The sequence below is a fragment of the Loa loa genome (genome assembly GCF_000183805.2).
Source record: "Loa loa unplaced genomic scaffold supercont3.231, whole genome shotgun sequence".
NCBI classification, from domain to species: domain Eukaryota; kingdom Metazoa; phylum Nematoda; class Chromadorea; order Rhabditida; family Onchocercidae; genus Loa; species Loa loa.
In genome coordinates this window covers 24,985-46,092 of record NW_018108411.1, presented here as the reverse complement: position 1 = coordinate 46,092, position 21,108 = coordinate 24,985, and the positions used below count along the sequence as shown (strand labels likewise).

The 21,108-nt window shown below is 32.1% G+C and overlaps 7 protein-coding genes across 7 annotated transcripts in view; 5 read left to right on the top strand and 2 right to left on the bottom strand.

The window, feature by feature from the left end:
- Window positions 1–423: 423 nt before the first annotated feature.
- On the top strand, window positions 424–726 carry LOAG_05309 (hypothetical protein; the record flags this gene model as incomplete). The annotated part of the gene is made up of 1 exon (XM_003140846.1): window positions 424–726. One exon carries the CDS (start codon window positions 424–426, stop codon window positions 724–726), a length of 303 nt encoding a protein of 100 aa, XP_003140894.1.
- Window positions 727–1,142: 416 nt separating this feature from the next.
- On the top strand, window positions 1,143–2,895 carry LOAG_05308 (hypothetical protein). Its single transcript, XM_003140845.2, has 2 exons — window positions 1,143–1,446; window positions 2,078–2,895. The coding sequence occupies exons 1-2, from the start codon at window positions 1,152–1,154 to the stop codon at window positions 2,575–2,577; spliced, it is 795 nt and encodes a 264-aa protein (XP_003140893.1). The 5' UTR covers window positions 1,143–1,151; the 3' UTR covers window positions 2,578–2,895.
- A 673-nt stretch (window positions 2,896–3,568) lies between these two features.
- On the top strand, window positions 3,569–7,317 carry LOAG_05307 (hypothetical protein; the record flags this gene model as incomplete). The annotated part of the gene is made up of 9 exons (XM_020446809.1): window positions 3,569–3,818; window positions 4,372–4,568; window positions 4,729–4,872; window positions 5,286–5,489; window positions 5,597–5,686; window positions 5,936–6,126; window positions 6,319–6,484; window positions 7,032–7,169; window positions 7,276–7,317. 9 exons carry the CDS (start codon window positions 3,569–3,571, stop codon window positions 7,315–7,317), a joined length of 1,422 nt encoding a protein of 473 aa, XP_020302893.1.
- A 390-nt stretch (window positions 7,318–7,707) lies between these two features.
- LOAG_05306 (hypothetical protein) lies at window positions 7,708–8,537 on the top strand (the record flags this gene model as incomplete). The annotated part of the gene is made up of 4 exons (XM_003140843.1): window positions 7,708–7,796; window positions 7,892–8,006; window positions 8,150–8,259; window positions 8,441–8,537. 4 exons carry the CDS (start codon window positions 7,708–7,710, stop codon window positions 8,535–8,537), a joined length of 411 nt encoding a protein of 136 aa, XP_003140891.1.
- A 715-nt stretch (window positions 8,538–9,252) lies between these two features.
- Window positions 9,253–9,462, top strand: LOAG_05305 (hypothetical protein; the record flags this gene model as incomplete). The annotated part of the gene is made up of 1 exon (XM_003140842.2): window positions 9,253–9,462. Exon 1 carries the CDS (start codon window positions 9,268–9,270, stop codon window positions 9,460–9,462), a length of 195 nt encoding a protein of 64 aa, XP_003140890.2. The 5' UTR covers window positions 9,253–9,267.
- Window positions 9,463–13,835: 4,373 nt separating this feature from the next.
- LOAG_05304 (hypothetical protein) lies at window positions 13,836–15,715 on the bottom strand. Its single transcript, XM_003140841.2, has 3 exons — window positions 15,379–15,715; window positions 14,649–14,769; window positions 13,836–14,321 (listed from the first exon to the last, which is right to left on the bottom strand). The coding sequence occupies exons 1-3, from the start codon at window positions 15,468–15,470 to the stop codon at window positions 14,163–14,165; spliced, it is 372 nt and encodes a 123-aa protein (XP_003140889.1). The 5' UTR covers window positions 15,471–15,715; the 3' UTR covers window positions 13,836–14,162.
- Window positions 15,716–16,779: 1,064 nt separating this feature from the next.
- Window positions 16,780–21,108, bottom strand: part of LOAG_18224 (PHD-finger family protein) — an 8,223-nt gene continuing 3,894 nt past the window's right edge. The window contains exons 10-20 of the mRNA XM_020450888.1: window positions 20,913–21,005; window positions 20,617–20,700; window positions 20,417–20,486; window positions 19,992–20,164; window positions 19,642–19,756; window positions 19,300–19,418; window positions 18,881–19,043; window positions 18,423–18,584; window positions 18,125–18,199; window positions 17,492–17,641; window positions 16,780–17,239 (exon numbers count right to left, since the gene is read on the bottom strand). Of these exons, the coding sequence (XP_020305381.1) occupies window positions 17,096–17,239; window positions 17,492–17,641; window positions 18,125–18,199; window positions 18,423–18,584; window positions 18,881–19,043; window positions 19,300–19,418; window positions 19,642–19,756; window positions 19,992–20,164; window positions 20,417–20,486; window positions 20,617–20,700; window positions 20,913–21,005 (1,348 nt within the window). The 3' untranslated portion in view covers window positions 16,780–17,095. The remainder of the gene's footprint in view (window positions 17,240–17,491; window positions 17,642–18,124; window positions 18,200–18,422; window positions 18,585–18,880; window positions 19,044–19,299; window positions 19,419–19,641; window positions 19,757–19,991; window positions 20,165–20,416; window positions 20,487–20,616; window positions 20,701–20,912; window positions 21,006–21,108) is intronic.

The following is a 21,108-nucleotide window of genomic DNA, read 5'->3' as shown; positions in this document are numbered from 1 at the left end:
CGTATTCACAAACAAATCGACTTCCTCACAAACGCTTTCGCACTAAGCGCTTCATTTGGATAGATTTGATTGGAGTTTGATTATCCAACCACTGAGCTCGGCAAATAAATTATCTGACAGTCTTTACTATTTCACGACATATCATGCATCTCTTACAATTTCATCAATCCCTGTTTTATTTTCAAATACATTACTATTCATGTTTCACTTTATTACATTTCAGTAACTAGAAGTTTTTTTTATATCCGAGAACACATCATTTTCAGTGAACATTATCAATCTTTTGCTCACTCTCATAATACAATACTCTTTTCTCCTATTCTCTCAATAAAATGCAATAATTTCTACTGGCAAAACTAGCATCCTCTACCTCACTCTTCATCTATCTACAACTTAAAACTGTTACAAGTATCACGTGTAGCTATGTATTCTTCGCATTTGGACATCACGGATGAGTCACATTTGGACATCGTGGTCAAGCCACATTTAAATATTGTGGATAAGCTACATTTAGACATCTTGGAAAAGCTACATTTAGACATTTTGGACAAGCTACGTCTGGACACCTTGGATAGGCAACATTTGAATATCATGGACAGGCCACATTTGAATATTGTGGACAAGCCACAAAGGCGGCTGGAAATAAAGTACAGACCAAATCTGGAACAAGGTGGTCCCGCAATACTAAGGATTTGTGATTGGTATGACTTAAGTTATATGGATTAGTCAACTTCTTTTGATTATTTTACCTCCTTTTTTTTTCAATTTCTGCATCGGAATACGTGATTTAGACATTGTATTGAGACTTACTTGTTCTGCGGCAAAATTAAGTTTCATGTTTGTTCTGCACATGTTATATAGCTTAGTTTTCTATCATGATGCATTGATTTTGTCAAGATTTCTTTACTAACTAAGCATTTATCGGAGTGAATAAAAGTTTATTGCTATAAAAGCAGAAGAAATTTCAAGTGGTCGTTTCAGTAGAAAATATACGCGTGACATTAACTAAAATCGTAAATAGATGATGGCTTCTTTTTTTTTCTAAATCGTGAATAGATGATGTAATCTTATAAATGATAAGATCGAATAGACCTTTTATGTCCTTCTTTTATCCATCATGTTCATCAACTTTTTTCTTTCTTTTCCAGACTATGCAACATTCTTCGGTGAAGCCGGTACCCTTAAATAATCTTTTAAAACGAACAGAAAATATTGAAGTTGGAACAAGTTTGGAAAATGCATCGAATTCATTCCGATCTATTGTAATGCAAACAGGTGCTTTGCATGATCAGAAAGGTACGGTTTATGTTGAATTTGGTTCAACGAAAATTATTTGTTCAGTTGATGGTCCTAAAGAAATAACGAAAAGTGCTGATGTTAATCCAACGGAAGGGCAAGTTTATGTTTTTCTGAAGAATATTTCAACGGAAGGCAATGCCGTCTCAGGTATTTATTTGGAATTTTTCTTTTCTCAGCTTTCCAAAATAATCTATGAAGCCCAAATACTGGGGCGATTAAGGAATTCTAATTAGAAGTATTACATTTTAGTAGTTAAGAAAACTTATTCGTAGTTATGAAAAAAGTAACGTTTTGTCCGAGCAATCAAGCAGCATCACTAAGGGATAGAAATATGAGTGTGACCCATATTTTTGCTTTTCTAAAATAATAATTATGATATCACTGAAGAGTAACGGTCATGGTGAATGCATTTATCCTGGACTGCCTACTTTTACTTCTCTCTCGCCAACAGTCGTTTTGTTCTTCTTCAAGATTTTATTTGGTGCCATCCTTCTTTTTTCCATCTTCTGGTGAAGTCTTTTACCGGAACAAACGAATTGAATCATTTTATTATTAATCTTCTCGAGGATGTCTAACACATTGTCGCATTTATCAGATCAATAATGACACATATGATAAAATTAAAAAGGAACACGATATAATGATATGAGGTTACGTAAAATGTATTATATGATTGTGTTTTCGTCGGTAGGACAATTGTATAATTGAAAATTACCAAATGTTTAGTTGAATGAGTATTCAGTTATTTGTCTTCTCAATGTGTTCATTAGAATTTCAGGCTCAAATTCTTCCTCAGTTTCAAATAAAGAAATCAATGGGACGCGTAATGCCGTGGAATCGGCTTTACGATCAATTGTTTGTTTGGAGTTATTTTGTAAAGCACAGATTGATGTTGAAATAACGGTTCTCAATGATGATGGTGGTGTTTTGGCGGCTTCTTTAATAGCTTCTTCCTTAGCTTTAGTCGATTCTGGTATCCAAGTTTATGATGTTTGTGTAGCAGCTCATATCGTTATGTTGACAGATGGCCGTATCATTGTTGACCCGTCAACTAACTCATATCCGTTTTCTTCTATACCTGATTCAGAGGAATTCTCCGGAAATACGCATCTTTCAGTTACCGTTGGCATGATGCCGTCACTAAATCAGTTAGCATGTTGTGAATTTGTTGGCATTGCAGAACCTCACCAGTTAAGGCATGCTATTACTGTAGCCGTAGAAAGTTCATTGAAGTTATATCCACTGGTACGTAAAACACTTACCAGCAATATGATATAAAGATATGATTAACTGATAGTGCAATTATCGATAGTCGATTGGATTAATGGCTTGCTGGCAGCTGTTTGATTTTTCTGCAACTTGGATAGTATATCAGTTGTGTTCTCGGAGAAAAAAATTGAGAAACAATTCAAATAAAGTTATTCAGGAATTAAGCATTACGTCAAAGTTCGTTTGTATTTTCCGATCTCACTTCGCTACTTTTCCTACTTGTTAATTGATAAGGTTGCGCCTTATTCATCTTCTTTCTGTCCGATCAATAAAATGTTGTGTTCATTATTGCTGCAATATTTGTCTTAGCCATACAGTTGAAGCTCGAAACGAATTGTATGCTAGTTTTGAATTTATTTCTAAATCAATCAAAACTTGCTTAATTCTTTTTGCTATTAAACAATGATTATTTCTTCATGAATACTAGACAAAGTTCACTAAGTCATATCTATTTTACTTCTTATTTAGCCTACTTGATGACATCTTTATCCTTGTAATTTTAAAAAATTCGGTGGTTTGAAACGATTTTCCTACATAAGCAAAGAACCTTGGTAATTTTTTCTAAGCTTCAGCTTTAGGGTGATGGAAATAGCAGCCTCGAAAGGTGGAGCATAAAGTCGGCATGAAGTATGTCCCACTGATAAGAAAGATTCCTCTCCTTTCTGTTTAATCGTTAAATTGTTTTAAAGAGAAACAAAATGATTTTCCAAAAGTGATTACGATACTATCCAATCTATTCGTTGTTATTTGTCATTTTTTTTCGTTTCCCGCCAATATGATACAGAGAAAAGTGATACATGTAATAAGCATGATGTTAACATTATCAGTAAAAATGTACTAGTATCGCTACATGTCTAATTATTGGCACGTTTTGAAGTTACCGGTAATCTTTTCATGCATATCTTGATATTTCTTTTTTTTTTTAAAGTAGAGACAAAAGAATAGCAATAAGAAATCGGTTTCCTTTGATTTTCATTACTTTTTAGTTAATTTTTTTTTGATGTCTGCGGATCAACAAAGAACAGCAACTGGAAAAAAAATCTCATCGAAAAAAAAATCTTCCACTGCTGGTTATTTCCGTGGTGCTGCGCCTCAAAGTGCTCAATATAATCATCGACGATTTCGAAATGATCCGAAAAAGAAGCCATCAACCATTATTGATACTGATGAAATTCAAAATGCAGGACATAGTTGTGCTACTGTATCATCTGTTCTGAAACCTATATCAAGTCGAAATGTAAAGGAAGAAGGTAAGCAGAGAGAATGCTTTGGGCAATCATATAGTTTAGAATAGGTAAGGACGAATTGAACATATAAAGTTATATTCTTTTTGTTAGGATGTCTCGTTGAACAAACATTGGCTAGTTTTGAAGCTCAGTAGATTATTTATATTCTTTGATTGTTTTGATAGTTAAATACATTTCCACTTACTTGACATTTGTTAAGGATTTTAGTAATTTTAATTATTGATCTCGTAACTTAGATGTATGAAAGAACTAAATAGTGCAGTGGTTAACGTTTTATGATCATTTAGTTCGGTGATCAGTCTTTCGGTGATATTTCAGTTTAAGGTTTAATTACTTTTGTTGCGATAAATTCCTCATTTATATATTTTCATTTCGGATTTGGCAAAAAAAAGGAATAATGATGCTATTGCTGTATTGTCGCTGAAGGCTTCAAAACGAAAAGTCTGTAAATACTTTGCTGCTGAGAATTCCTGTTATTTTGGGGAATACTGCCGCTTTTTACACATATCGAATGAAATTAAGGATAACAGTTCTTATCCTCTTCCATCACATACAGGTGTAAAACCTGTGAGAGTCATAGTTCAACCAAATATAACAACAATAAGTAGAAACGATGTCGGAAAAAAGGAACAGTTGGATATCAGGAATTCTGAAATTAATTATTTTGGGCGAAGATTTCATGATGCAAAGTTTGCATACGATGGCAGTTCTTATTTCATCGAATTGGAATACAAAATAACAGATCCTGAGTGGGTTTGTTTTCTGGAATATTGTTTTTTGCAAGTAAAGTTTAACAGTGACCCAGCTTGCATTTCTTTCTCTTTTTATATATAAAACTGACAGAAATCAAGCAAAGTTTAATGTTTCTGTTTTGCAAAATGGAAATAATTATGAGATGGCAGTCAAGTTTTAGGTTTTCGATGTAAAAGCTGTGAGATTACGGCTTAGGATTCCAGAGCATTATCCATGTGAATCGATTATGGTGACTTTAAGTGAATCAACTTTACCTGTTCCACTTGTTTCATGCTTCAACAAAGAAGTTAAAAAATTTCTAGAGGTTAGTATTCTAGGAAGGGATGAACCATTTAAATATAGTAAGGAAATTAACTCAGTTGATCAAACAAAAATGTGGTAAAGGAAAGATTGAGAGATTTTGAATTAAGTGCTATCTAATAAGTACATACACTGGAACACGAGACGGGAAAATCGAAAATAAAAAATTTTATAAATTTGTCAATATATATGTATATATATATATATATACAACTCCTGCATGGTCGTAGAAATTGCGATAGTCCAAGTGGAAGTGTTCAATTTATTTCGAGTAAAGTTTAGCCTAGCTTATATATTTTTATACTTTCCTTTGACGTATATATATAGTATTACAAATTTGATTGGTTCAGGAAAAAAGTATTCAAATTATTGGTTGTGAATACTGTTCAAAAGGAACTAGCTTAGTTTTAATGACAGGAGAAGTTTATGGAAGCAGAAAAATGCAATACTTATGTTGGTCTCGGCAAAATTTTCATTCGCTGGTTGGATCGTAATATCTTCAGACTTTTTGTCGAAGGTTTGAGAAAAACAAAAATGATCACTGAAGCTGAAAAGGATGGCATTAAGTTGCATCAAGCGAGTTTTCCAAATTTAATCAACCAAAAGAATAATGATATCAAGGTATTGCTGTTCAACTTTTTTGGTAAATTCAGTTGCTCTTGCCACTCATGACTTATTTGTCGTGATTTTAAGCTTTGTTGAAATTATCAAAATCCTCTTTTTTCCAGACTAATGAAATGAAAGCAGTAGTTTGTGATAATGATGAAATAACGCAAGGATATAATTATGATAGAGCAGGAATTGTGCCTTCATCCGAGGTAGGAATCGTTATGGTTAGATCTAAAAATCCAAAGAACATAAATAGTTTTTAGCAGTTCATTTGTTTTGTGACAAGTAACAGTGCAGTGTTTCAAGGACAAAGTACGTAATTAATTAATTGGGAACTTATTAAAGCAGTGCTTTATCTTATTTCCAAACTATCTCAGTAATGTTTTTATTTGGATAAAAATACTTCACTTTTCGTTGAAAATTTTCTTTTGCATCGCTATATATATATATTTTTGCAGGGAAAACTTAGCGCTGAAAAACCATCGAAATCGAAACCCATTGAGGCTCGTGTTTTTTGGAACGACTTGAGTGGAAATATTGCTACATTATCTGTTATCACTATGGCTGTAAGCATTCGGTGTGTAAAATGTGGCGCGTTATCTTTCCTGATATGTTCAGCGAAACAACTTTCTATATCACACTGCCAGAAGTAGGTCCTTGACATTTGTATGAATTATTCGAATTATTAGCAGTGATTGACCCGTGATTTAATATTTGTCTAAACAAAATCTTCGAAAAATGTATGGGTAGCTTTTATTGGTAAAAACAAATAAAATAATCTGAGACAAGTTGCTCTGAAGTGAGGTTTTTATAGAAAGATGAATTACGAAATGTATTTCAGGTGCTTAAATGGCTCTTCAATCTATATTTCTCCTCAGCTTGTCCATCAAAATTCAAATGTTATCGCATTGCTTGAACCAAAAGGTTGTGTTCCATTAGACTGTGTGATACTTTCATCAAAACTATCTTATACTTGCTTGCAGTGCTGTAAGGAGGCTACAGCTGAGGTATTTCTTAGTATCTTCGCGTTTAACGTATAAAAATGTGCTATGAGATTATTATTAAGAGCTTTGATTCTTGACAAATAAATTTTTCTTCCCAACGTTTATTACAGTACCTGACTGGTTGAACTGTGCACTAGAGATTTAGTTATAAATCAAATAATGAAAAGTTGATTTTTAGTTATATTTCTGCTTTAATTCGCTCATCTGGTGGTCAAGTTGTGAAAAAATGGTTGAATGAATTAATAGTTAAGAATCTGGCGTTTTTTCGTCTTCACTGTATTATATAAATTTAAAAAAAAATTTGAAAAATATTCGTAGTAACCACTGCAGTTATTGGCAGTGTCTGCCGTAAAATACGGCATGTTTCCTGAAACCTTCTTTGGTACTCTGATATATTCTTTTTCAAATTACAATGAAGATGCTGTACTTTATAATTGTTATTAGTTAGACTGATGACAGTTATTCTGACAGATCTTTGCAGTTATTTTGAATTCTCTAATCGTTCAGTATTTTCTTATAAAAATTAATTGAACTTTATCGATGTTTTTAGAATCTCACATATGGAGTAGCCAATAAGAGTTGGTGTTATGGCTGCCATAGTAAATGTGAGTTTGAAATTAGAAATATTCGATTTGTTGGTGATTTTAATTCGATTGCGAAGGAAGATAACTCTATACCAAAAGACAAAGTAAGTCGAATAATTTTTTCCCTAAAGTACTTAATATTTCTCATCATGTTATTTCAATTGATTGTCAAGAAGATTGTTGTGCCATTGGTCGGATTTGGGATTTCAGGACGGCGGGAAGGAGTTCTTATGTATCCTAACATCTATGTGAAACGGAGACTGCATTAAGTAGCCAAATTAACAAACAGTAAATGTTACCAGCTTATATAATGATGGAAAAATCATGAATCCTTTGTCAGTTACTAGTGATGGGAATATAGTATTGCGAGTATAACAATGATGCTTGAAGTTATTCTTTGAAATCGAAGCAAATACAGAATTCATTTCAAGAATAGTCAAACAATATGTGGGAATTGCATCTCTTGTAATGATACAGTCGTACTGATTACCAATTATGCCTTACATAGGTCTTCAATCTTTTTATTAATACTAGTGTTATGCCACTCCATTGCGTTTCCTCTATTTATTTATGATTTATTTATTAGAGTTATTTATTTTTATTCATGTCCGTGTTTTCCTTCTTCTTCCAGCAAAAAAGAAAATGGAACGATCGATGGCGTTAGTTGAAGGTCAACCACTCCCCGAAAATGGGACATGCAAACATTACAAGAAAAGTTACCGATGGTTTAGGTTTTCGTTTATTTTCCATCGAAAAGTATTTTTCTGAAAATTACTTTGGAATTTTGATTTGAAATTTCCAAGTCTCAAACATTACAGTTTTATAGATTTTCTTGCTGTGGAAAGCTCTATCCCTGTGATTTGTGTCATGACGATGCTGAAAAGGAACATGAAATGAAGCTGGCTAACCGAATGGTCTGTGGTTTCTGTAGCAAAGAACAGGTAATATTAGTTCATTATGGCAGAGAAGGAAGTGAAGACTGAAGATCTGGTTGTCCATTGTAACTTTTATTATATAGAATTGTTTTTAAAAGTGCAATTTTTCATGGTTTTATAAAGTTCCATTTATTGTAATTGATATTTAGCCATTTCAAAAGGCCAAACCGTGCATCAATTGCAACAAGAATGTTACCCGTATAAAATCACAATTCTGGGAGGGTGGAAAAGGATGTCGAGATCAGGTAGTGATGAGCAGGTACAGATTATGTTTCGGATAAATCAAGCAGCACTTAAATTGGTTAAGGAAATTAAATTCGAAAAAGGTTGTCGTTTATTTTATTGTAATCAGAAATAGCTAAAATCAGGGATTATCCTGATTTCCGTCAAAAATCGAATTCCATTTTCTGTCAGAAGATTAAGCATAATCTTTTTTACAGGAATGACAGACGAAAGCATGCAAATAGTTTGACGAAGACTGTTTCCAATAAGCATGCTGCACAGTTAAAATTGAAGGATGGTAATAAAAGGAAGTGATACTTCAGTATTTGTTTTTTTTCTATTTGTTGGCCAGCGCAGTTGCTGAAGCAATTTCTAGAAAAAAATATTTCGAGATTTTATAATTTGTTCTCTAGGACGTATGGCTAATTTCAATTCTTCTGAATTTATTTTGTTTGTGCATTATTACGCCTTGATTATCATTGGGTATGTTTTGTATAATGTGATTTTTTTCTTTGTTTTTTTTGTGGAGGGAAAGATGAGGAATAAGAGTAAAAAGTAGGGAATTTTAATCACGTTGTTAGGTAAGACATTATCCAAGTCATCGATAAGAAATCCCTTTTGTAGTTATCAATGTATTTCTTTTGTTTATTTGGCTAATCCTTTTGTTCTTTCACTATTCTGATCTATAAATGCCTTACTCTTCTCTTCAGTGATATATTTTTCATAGCTAACTTTCCTTACAAAATACTTTGCTTTTATTTCTTTGGGAATGAATAAAAATATCAATTTTATGATCGTTGAAATGATTTTTGATAATTGTTTTCTTTCTAAAAACATCTGATTATGTGGTACTTAATTTACATCTTATGATATAACCATGAGCTGTTGTAAAGTTCAAAATTAATCATTTGAAATCTTTAATCTTCTATTATGCCTTGAAAGAGTAACCTTTCTTATCACTGATGAATTGGGATTCAATTCAAATATCCAAAGTTCACATTCTTATTTGTAAATTTTGCGAATAGCATTATTTCAGGTACTTGTAATGTCCAATATTGGAAGTGGTTCAGCTGAAACGGGTGGTACGTACACATATCGTTACTACCTTTGTAAATATTTGACACCGATACGTACGGGTTTTGGTTTGTTAACAATTTTAGGTGAGGGTTTGAATATGTTAGAATCACTCTTAGGTAAACGTATAATGGACAAATTGATCGTACATTCTTCATCAACTTAGCATCAATTCTGTAAAAACTTCTTTACCGGATTATTTTTATTATCTAAGGTTGAAGAAATCAAAAAAATTAATGCTCTTCCATTTATTGGCCACTTACATCCTTTACACTGTTTCATTTTTCAAAAGTGTACTTCCAACAAGATTGGATCTTTCAGTTAACAGCATTTAGAAATATTGATACAGATTAATTGGCAGCTGTATTATTTGGATTAGAAAAAATACTTTTTAGTTCTAATGTTTGTTATGTTTTATCGGTTTTTAAAATGATGTTCGAAAAAAAATATTTGAATTCAATTGAGTAATCCTTAAAAAATCTGTATGTAATATTTAAATTTGGTTCGGAATTCCTAGCTTAATGGTTATCGTTTTTATTGCTTATATTCTAAATTAGGTGGATTTGATGTTAAAGTTATTTAGACATGTTAAACAAAACATTTTACTTGAAAACCTTCTTACATGATACGATAGTTCTTAATAAGAAGTAAGCATTTGCTCAAATTTAGATAGTATGGACGTAACAGCCTTATTAACATTGTTCACTATGATAAAAACATGATTTAATCTATCTACTGGATGTTTATTTTATATCAACAGTAAGGTATAACAGAGCATTCATTTGGCTGTCCATAATATGAAATAAAATTGGAATTGATTAAGTGGTTAATAAAAGCATCATGTAATGTGATAAATTTTGAGAATCATTTGAGTAGTTTGGTTAACATCAATTGGCTCAATTCTATCAATCAATTCATTTCTTTTTGGAATATATTTGGCTTTCATTGGAATCCCTTTATTTTTGCTTGAAGCAGGCTATATTATCCGACTTTGTTGCGGGTTTGATTTTTTTTCTTTTTGTATGTTTAATCAGTACATTTATTTATTTATTTGTTTATTCTTTGTACCTATTGTGTTAATTAAAGTTTTCTTTTTTTCACTCATTTCTATCAATATTGACTTCTTTTTAAATAGTTTTTATCTGCTTTTTTTTCTATGTAATTTCTGTTTATTTCATAGAAAAGGAAATATTTTTTATCGGTGATAAGTTTTTATTTGGCTTTAGTGTTACCGTTTCAAATATATGATTGATTACTGATTATTATCATTTTATGCAATACTGTCCATAAAAGACAGTTTTATTTTTTATAGAGTTATAATTAAAATTATAAAATATTTTTTTCAAAAAGGGAAGAAATGATGCCGAACAATAACAGCACTGATTTAAACTTTTATTGAAGTGAAAATTAAACATTTGTTTGTTTTTTGTTTCTTTTCTGTTTTTTGCAGAGTTGAAGGTGTTTGTTGCCGTGTATTTACAATGATTTTGAAATTTGATGGTATTAGACGTGGATTGCTGTATTCATTTTTTGCCATTTTCTGTTTTTACCCTAATTTAATCAAATCAAATATTGCTCCAGGTATTTGATTTAATTTATCAAATTTGACGTTAAAGTTTAAAGTGAAAGTAATGGTTTCGGAAATTTTATTTAAATCAAGGAAACACTGAGTACCAGCCATGTTAGGGACTAGATAATACATACCTGTATGCAACATATGATCTTTAATTTTTAATCTATAACTGCTAATTTCAATTTTCTAAGGTCACTTTTCATTTTTCGATTCAACTTTTTTTTTTTCATTTTTATGCACATTATTTTTTGAAAAGAAAACGATATGCGTTAAAGTATTCAGTGAGGCATCAAAATATTCATTTTTCACTTTCAAATGTTAGAATAGGTCATGCCTTCATTCCCAGGTATCTTTTTGGCTTTAACAGCAATTTTGTACCTGTTGAAACCGGTGCAGTTGAAGAAAATGGAAGTAATCCATGAGAATGAATCAGTTGTGCAACCAGTTCGAAGAACTTTATCGTGAAATTTCAAGTATCAGTATTCTAAAAAAATCACTTATTCTTTTTTTTCGCCTTTTCGTACCATCTTCCTCTCTGTCTTGATTTTTTTCTCATGAAGCGGTTGTAATTTGTGTCATTTCACTTAATCTTTCCTTTACCTATTTCTTGTTTGTTTCTGTGTCTTTGCACTATTTCTTTCAGATTCTATTAAAGTGAATATTTTGAAAAATGATATGGACAGTTAATTCTTCGATTTGTAAATATCAAACAGCTAAGCTTCCAGATGTTTTTCGAGCAGGTAGGTAGTGTTTTCAAATTAAACAAGCAAATCAGTAATTCATTTATAGGAATTATATTTGCTCTTAATTATCCGAGCGGGGAACTGTTTTTTTTCTCTCTCATTTTGTACACTTCACTGCAGACTTTATTGACAGATGTTAAACTACAGAACAGGAGGTTAGATATTTAAGGAAATTTTTTCATCAAATATTCCTACTTAGAAATACTTTTTATTCTTCTTCATAATTTTATTCCATGACATCTTCTCTGCTGTGACAAAATTTTTGTCATGAAAAATAAATAAATTTATGACTTTTGGAAACAAAACAGTGCTTTATGCAAGATATAATTTTATAATCAAAGCAATATTTAAAAATGCTCCAAAATGTTTCAAACGATTTGTACATTTCATTTTGCTGAAATTTTCAAAAGAAAAAAATCAGTCTAAAGAATTTGCATATTTTTCTTGCATTAGATTGGAGTAAGTAAAAATTCTATCAATATACTTACAGCATTTGAAATCAAACTAAAGATTTTGGATAAATGTATAGGAAACTTAAAGTGTCACGGGAAATGAAAAATGATGTCGATTTTTTTAAACCATTACTTAAGAAAATGTCTTAACAAATAAATCTATTCATATAAAAGGAAATTAATGAAAAATGGATAAATTACGTGGAACGAGTAATGGAACTAAGTATACTTATAAATGTGGAATTTGGGAGTGCAAAACAGAAGTTATTCAGGTTGTAAGTTTGGCAAGTAACTTGATAACCTTTACCTTGTTTACTTTGTCCTTGTGAGGTTTATTTAGATCCAAGTATATATATATATATATATATACATATACATATACATATATACTTAGATATATAGCAACAAAGGATAGATAATGCTTAAAGATAATAGATATAAAAATCAACAAATCTAACAAAAATAAGTAAGAAAGTGGATAGAGGAAAGAAGGACTACTATTCTGGAACAACTAAAGAAGAATCAGATGAATTGAATTGAAGGAGAATTAACTCCCGAGCAATTCCAAGATGCTTTTTTTTCCCACTGGCAAATTTCTTTACATTGATTAAGTGAGAACATGAAAGATTTTATTTGTGAATTTATAAATCATATTAGACACGTAATAAATTAATTGTCCGGAAGTAGTTATACTTTAAAGCTTCAATTAAAGTGAATCAATAATGGTATTTTCCAATGAACGAATTGAAATAGCTAGAAATGATCTCGAAAATGAGTTAGGAATATTGAAGTCCATTTTTGGTACTAATATTTTATTCAAGGGATTGAATTTTCTCCAAATGGAAATTATCACCTGAAACTACCTGTAAATCATCTTTAGCATTCATTCGTATGAACTGATTAAATTCTAATATTTCATTTCGAAAAATATTCGCATTTTTCATGGTTCTTTAAAAAAACAAAAAAAAACGTTTTTCAAAAAAATATTGTTTAACAAAGTACTTTTGCAATGGTAGTATATAAATCTGTGCTTGATATATGATCGGATGTTCAGTTTTGCTCTTTCTGATTAATGAAGATGGAACAGCATCTAATTTGGTTGAGTTTTGGTATAATAAATTCATCAAAGTCATTGGTTAGTCCTCAATTCAAATACTTTGTTGAATTCTTAAAGAGCTCTGAAATTACTACACTCATTTTCAAAAGTTTGAAAGCATGGCTATCAATCACTATTTGACAATAATTCATTTTCGTTGAACTGTCACCCCATTTTTGTTAACGGTTTTGTGACACATCCTTCTTCACACAGAATACTTGCTATCAATTTGCATTAAGTCCACCCTTTTATAGGCTAAAAATATATAAATAACTTGAAGCTGCTGAACTAGATGTACTGATACTAGTATCTTATCTTATATGGTGGAGACTAATTACTAAGACTTTGAAGTGCTACACTTTATTATCAAAATTTTGTGACTAAATTCATCAAAATGAGTAATTACTCACCAAACGAACGTAAGACTGATGCGTTCAAAAACAGATAATTTGAAAGGCAAATATTTACGGGTGGGAACAATCCTTTCACCTTAAAATAATCAACGCCCATTTAAGATTCCATTAAATAACTTGTCCCCAAAACTTGCTGATATCATTTATGTGACACTCAGAACATTTCATAGGCTTTCCTTAATAAGTTACAAGACCCTCTGACGATTCACTTAAACGGGAGCAACAGGGTTTGTTTGATTTGCTTTAAAACTTCCACAAGTTACTGGACTGTTTTATTTACTTTATAACAAGTTAATGGAAAATAGCAGGATTAGTGGCAACAATAATGCTTATGATATCTTCAAAAACAATTGTTCTCGCTAAATTTAACTAAACTGCTAAACAATCTAGAACATTTCCATCAATAATTTCTATACGACCCTTTCCTCGTATTCCGATTTTCTTCTCCTGTCAGCTTGAGATTTTCAAATTCTTTAAGTAACTTCAATAAATGCATTAAAAAATCCTAAAATAGCAAATTTAAATTCCACAAGTATTTTACAAATAATAGTTTTTTTTTACAACTAACAATCGGTTGTTAATGCTACTGTCACTTTTTGGGCTTTTCTGCTTCCAGTTTTAAATTGTATAGTTGCCAAAGTTGACCTTCTTGTAAACTATCCAATAATGTGGAATTCAAATTGACGCCTAACATCCCTTTTGCAATGCCACGATTAGATAGCTGTTTTGATAAGACTACTGAGTATTCCTGAATGATAGAAATACCATTAATATTCATTTTTGTTATTCCACATCATACAGCAATATTGCCACTGTTCATAGCATCGACGATATCGATCGTCTGAGCTTTAGATGTACAAATAATTGGTAGATATTATAAACTAAATAAGATCTATCAAACTCAATTCACTTCCTACCCACTGATACAACAAATTCCTCACAAATAAAGTACCTTATCAAGTATTTGAAATACTAATGAGTGAGAGAGCATTATATCATAAAATTAATTTATCAGAAGTTTTCAAGTGAATACTTTAAAAAAATATGTTACACACATCATATAGTGCATACTCACCTTCCATTCCTTCAAGAATATCACAGCTTGTTCTGGTGAAACATTTTTATGTCTTCGGAATTCATTTTTTATATACTGATCACCAATCATGCGCATTTCTTTCGGCAAGCCATAATGTAATCTCAAAATAAAAGAATTAAGTTTCTGTCATCTAAAACGATGAAACTGTACTTCGCCTAAATCTTAAATTGTGAAAGTAGCAAGCGAAAGTCGAACATAAAGTTGTTTGAAACGCTTGTCAATAGTGTATTTCCATGCGTGATTCATAACAGTAAAATACAAATACAATGAAAAATAATAAAAGGAAATGAAAGTAAAACGTGAGTAGTAATAAAACATGCATATTAAACAATGCCGAGTAATAAAGTAATATGAAATATCCGAAGGAATCAAAATTTATGTATATTTAACTTCCCGGTGAAGATACTTTCTTGAATGCTCTATATGAAATTTCGATTTCAAGGATCAATACTCCAGATTAAACTTACCGTTATGAAATACAAATGGAACGACCATTCGTGACAAACTCATTTGACAGGTAATGAAAATTACAAAAAAAAAAAACCTAGTAATAACTAATACGGATGAATTAATATAGAAGTAAGCAGGTCCTAGTCCTATTTGAGTTTGCTGTTATGTCACCATTCAAAGCATACCAGACTAAATGATTATTACAATAACGAAATACTTCATATTTCGCTTTACACAAATATAACTCAAATTAACACACCTCAGAATCCCCTTGTATAGTACGAGGGGAAAACGCTTGGCATTTGCTAGCGCCCTTGTCGCCGCCACTGCTGCATTTCCCAATTTCGACATCTAACGTATAACAGTTTTCAGTACTGCAGACAATTTTAGAAAAAAATGGATTAAAAAAGATCCTCGATGGAAATTAGCTTTCCAGCAAAAATCCTTCCCGGAAATCAACTTCTAATCCTTTCTTTCTCTTTTTGTTTTTTGATAATAAGCCAAATGCAACTAGCATTCATAGCCGCCGACAGCGGATGATCTTCCAGTAATGAGGACTAATTAGAATGCATTTCACAATGACGATTAATCCTGAAGTGGGAATACTTACCATGTCTTAATGAGTTAATGGCAATAACAGGTCAAAAATTCCTCAACCACTAAACAAACGGATTAGAATAAGAAAGATCTCCGACACACTTCTGCTTGGAAACTATAAGCCATCCGTTTATGTTGCGATTTCAACACCTTGAAACGTTCTTTTGAAGGAATTCTTAATTTATTACAGGCGCTTTTACGTTTATTTCATAGAAACTTCATCTCTCAATGAAATAACTCTTTATTCACACCGAAAACAATATTTTCCTTTCTCCTTCAGTGAAAATTCAAGAAAAAAAAGTGTTGTTATTAGACTGATACAGAAGGATTAGCAGAAGAAAATAAGTTTCAGAGGAATGAAAATTTGATGAATTTTGATATAAATGGCTAGTTTCAACGATGCTGATCGTTAATATTTTGTCAAAGATCATTGTAAAACGATATCGCATTTACCGTCAGACAATAACCGCCCACCCTTATAACTCACCATTATTTTCCCCAAAGCATTTACACTACTTTATCTTATTTTACCCATTGGCAAATCTGAAAAGAGAAAGCGTCTCAATCGTAGATTTTACAAAACGGACAAACCAAGGGACTAGAAGGAAAAAAAAACAGAATTTAGGAATAAAAATTAGAAACTCTAAGATTCAGACGTACCGATAAAATAATTGTTAGATTGCAAAGAACACAATCCGGCAATAAATCCTCAGATCACTAATTCAACGTTTCAGAGCTCCAAGACTCACAAGTTATAGATTAGAAATTGTCAAGCATATGCTAAGCATTGTTTTCCACTCTCTGCTTATATTTGACTTTTGTTGCAAAATTTGTGATTTGCAATACAGACATTCTCTGCCAGTAAAAGGACATTTTGGATAAAGGATAATTACAAGCAAATAGCTTGTATTATTGAGCAAATATTTTTCACTGTTGCCTAAATATTAGATACACTGTATTACATCGTTCAAAAAAAGCATATTGTAAAACGAAAGGTACAGTATAGATTCGATAATTCTTAAACTTTAACCAGCTAAATGTACGAAAACCTATCTTACCCTTCCTCCCCTCCCCCAAAATTTAAATAACCAAAAATCCTGAACAGAAAGTATTACTCCCGAGGTATGTCAGTAAGTATACAAGAAAAGTTGAGAACAACTGATTTCAGAAGATACCATGAACGAAACATGTGTGAAATCCAATTAACAGAAACGAAAAAAGAAGGACAGACGTGTTAAAGGAAAAACTGCTTTTTGAAATACAACTATTAAAAATTGAAAGAAAACTTCACCTCTTTACAACTCTTCACAGTAAAATTAAATAAACTAGAAAATCACAATCCTTTTTAAAAACTTCAGTGTGGCGAGTATCTTTTCACTTTAGTTTTGAGCAACCTCATTTAAATGAGCAGTTTCACTTGATTTGAACTTTGGAAGTGTGGGCGGCAACGAATTAACACTGCGACGACGCTTTCGTTTCGGCATGTGAGGCACCGGTGATAAGCTAGGAATTCTTTTCGCAAGCTAAAGTATCACATGTAATGCAATGAAAGTAAAGTACCTTAAAATCACCGTTTTTTTTTTAAGCAGTTATCCAACTAAATTTTAAGCTGAGACTAAAACCTCACTGAAAATTAAAACACACGCATTATGAAATAAGTTGAATGCATCCCGTTTTGTAAAACGTTAGTCAGCTCCTCCTTCCTGAAGGAATAAAGTTATAAAGCTTGCTCTGAAAAATTAGTTCCTGCTTAAACAGAGATAATGAAAACAAACCGAATTATTGTGCTGATGGATCCCGTTTAAATCACTAAATGAGTTTTTCTTTGAACGATCTGAGATGCGTCGTTTACGAGTAACAGCTGTCGGGGTTGAGTGGTTCGTAAGGCTAGAACTGCTAGTTTCCTTTGTTTCTTCTGGTAAAGCCTGAAAATATCACGAAGTTCTTAAAAAATGGCAATTATTAAAAAAGGATCTCACAGACCTAAAAATTCGATTCATTCGATTGCATCCGAGCCAAAATAAAAAAAAGCAGTCTATTACGCTTATTTACAGCTGAATCTTATTACTTTTAGAATGTAATTTTCTTTTTTTTGAAGTGTTCCACGGAGGACACACTGCACTAAACAATTAGAGGTAGTCTTTCTCTTTCTTCCCAACACATATAAAAATTATTTTACTTTTTGCAAGCTCACAAAAATTGCCGTATGTTCTGAACAGGAAATGTGGGGCATGTTAATTCAAATCATATTTTTTATTTCAGGTATATAAACCAGAAAAGTGAAAATTTTATTTTGATATTTGCCATCGGTTCTGAATGCTCAGCTTTCCGCTTGCAAAATAATGCATGGCACATATTAATAGAACAAGCGAAAAATTCGTTTAAAACAATAATATTTATCTGCTTACTTTTTCCGTATCTTTTCGCTTTTCCGGAGCCAAAGACCGATCCCGTAACTTTCTCGGACCGTTGTATATTTTTGCCTTCAAAGTGTTAAATATAATTATTCAAAGACAACTCGCTTGAAACTCTCTGTTAACGAAGCCAATGTTCGAAAATTCACAACATATAATAAGGTAACTACCGTGAGATTAGTAAAATCTGCAATGAATGGTGTTCCGGTAAACCTGGCTTATATTCTGGCCAAATGCGTTTGAACTTTTTTCTTAGAATTGATGATGAATGCATATTTTGAATTCCTCTCACCATTTCAGCGTCGCTGTCACTGCTCACATCACAACACAGCGAACACATCCATCCCTGAGTACTTGTCTTCTTTGGCATTTTCAGCAAAGGAGGATCCAGACATGCCAAATGATAATATTTATGGCATTTATCACATTGAGTCATCAAGTGTTGCTCAGTCATCTGAAAGAAACCATTACTCTTTTTAAAACCATGAACTGAGTTTTAAGAATCTCAATTTTCAAATAAATCGATACCTCACCAGTCCACTGTTCACACTTCTCGATTCTACCACATGAAATGAAATAAAAAAACGATGTTCAGTACATTGAACTATATCGTTCTTCAGAGAACATCAACCATATTGCTGATGTATGAGATCAAACGAAAAACTATGTCCGAGTTAACACTGTAGAACACATTTTTCAACCAAAGCAGACCATTTTACTGCTGCATATTTTGATGAAGATTATACAAACCTTTTTACACTCATCACAGAAGTTTATTTTCAGATCGATTCCCTCGATAGCAACATTGTCTGATGAGTTTTTTTTCACTGTGGGCACTTTTGCTGATGTCGAAGCTTTGCTGGTGGAAGGACTTTTTGGTGCTAGAAAATTTTGAAATTTTCTCGTGCTTTTCCTGAAAAAAAAAGCATAAATGATGACAACTATTATAAAATTTGTGCAACTTCCCTCATTATTTTTGCATTTCATTGCAAAACCTTTTCGCATTTATTAAGATCATCACATCTACTTGACACACTACCCTATTCTGTCGCTTCCAAAAAATGAATCGCAAAAGTTGGTGGCAAAACCTAATACTTTGTCAATATGCCTCAAATTTAGTTCAAATCAAGCCCATAAATTAAATCTTGAAAATTAATTTAAATCGGTACTTCGCTTTATTTTCAATTGGAGGTGATGGCTTATCAAGTTTCCGTAATCCCAAAGCATGTAGCGTTTCATACCATTCTTGTAGCACCTTCGAATCATCGAAAAATGTAACTACAGGAACCTGAAAATGCTGTAATGCAGGAAGCATAAAAACATCAGTGCAAGACAGATCTTCTTTCATCACCAATCCTATTCTTGTTATCAAGAAGGATCCATGTTTGGAATGCAAAAAATGGCCAAACACATTATCAAAAATGAAACGTTATATAAGAACAAGCATACAAGTAAAATTTAAAACTGTTTACAGTTACTGACAAACCAACAAAACACTATAATTGAAGAACCTCTAATAATTCTTGTAGCTTTTTCTGTTCGGCACGTAATTTTTCGTTCTCCCGCTTTAGTTTTTCCAGTTTCTCAGTTTCTTCCGGGATAACATTCTTACGATGATTGAAATATCTTCAAAAAAATGTGCAAATTTGATAAAATGGATAAAGAGAAAAGAACATAGTAGAAAACTCGAACTAATATCAGTCAATCCCGAAAAGTGTTTTGGAATCGTGAAATGTTCAACGAAACAGGACACTATTTTCGTTTTGTGCTCAGCGATTTCAAAAAAATATGTTCGTTGCAAAAGAAAGAATAAAAACCTGAAGCTGAAAAATCTAATCCATAAAATGAAAGAAAAACTAACTCAATAAATTCACTCGAAAAACCAGGAGGGAGATATGGTAGTTGAGCGCCGTCAACTTTAATGAAATTTTCCAAAAATTTTTGCCGACTTATCCCACTACTTCTCGCTTTTTCAGTAAACAATTCGAGATATTGGGCACTTGTATGAAACAAACGCGGACGTTTATTGTCATGCTACAAAAGAAAATTCTTCAATTATTTTAGTGAACAGTCCACTTAAGCATATATATAGAACTACCAAGTCCTCTATAGTTCGCACGTAACCCCGTAACCCGTCGTCCCGTAATCTGCTCTGGCTGATATCTCGTTCAGTTTAGTTTTGTGAATTGTCAGTAGACAGAATATATTCGACAGTGGAACAAAGGCAGTCAAATCAACTAAGAATTTCATAAGTTCAAAAGGCTATCAAAACGAGATGGAAGAAACCTCGGGCCATGCAATTGTTATACCTTCCAAGTCTTTCATTGCTTTTTTGTGCCTTTCTAACATCTGCATCCTGCAATTCCAGTGTTTCAACTTTTTGAGATTAAAATTTAATTTCAAGCTGTAAAATTCATTGTAATCTAGCACAAAAAATTCACGATAATTTAAAATGGATTCAATAAAGTCTGCTTTACATAATCAACCTTTTTCGTTCTTCCCGTTCATTGAGTACTCGTCTTCGGATGCCCAACATTCGCGTTTCCTCCTGCTTATTCACTAGCTCACATCTTTAAAACTGTTACGTTATTCGTCGATTTTATGGAAATCTATGGAACACACAGGTTTGATTGAAAAATATACCTCCGTCACGCACATTTAAGTAATAATCCATGTCCTTTCGGGACTATTAAGCATCAAACATTTCTTTTCATCATTTCTTTCCAAAATATAGCAGACAATCAATTAAAAACTCAAAAAATCCGGCATTTCAGTTACTTACATTGCTTTTCGTTGCTTCATCAGATTCTCATTTGAATGACGCTTGCAAGTTAAATAAAGTGGATCAACTGATTCAACATCATATGCTGTTAGACTGAAACACTTTTTAGTTCCAGAAGATTATGCTTTCCTAGCATTTTTCCTTTTTCCCTGTTGAAGCTCGGTTGCATTTTACCCGTCAAAATGGATATATATAT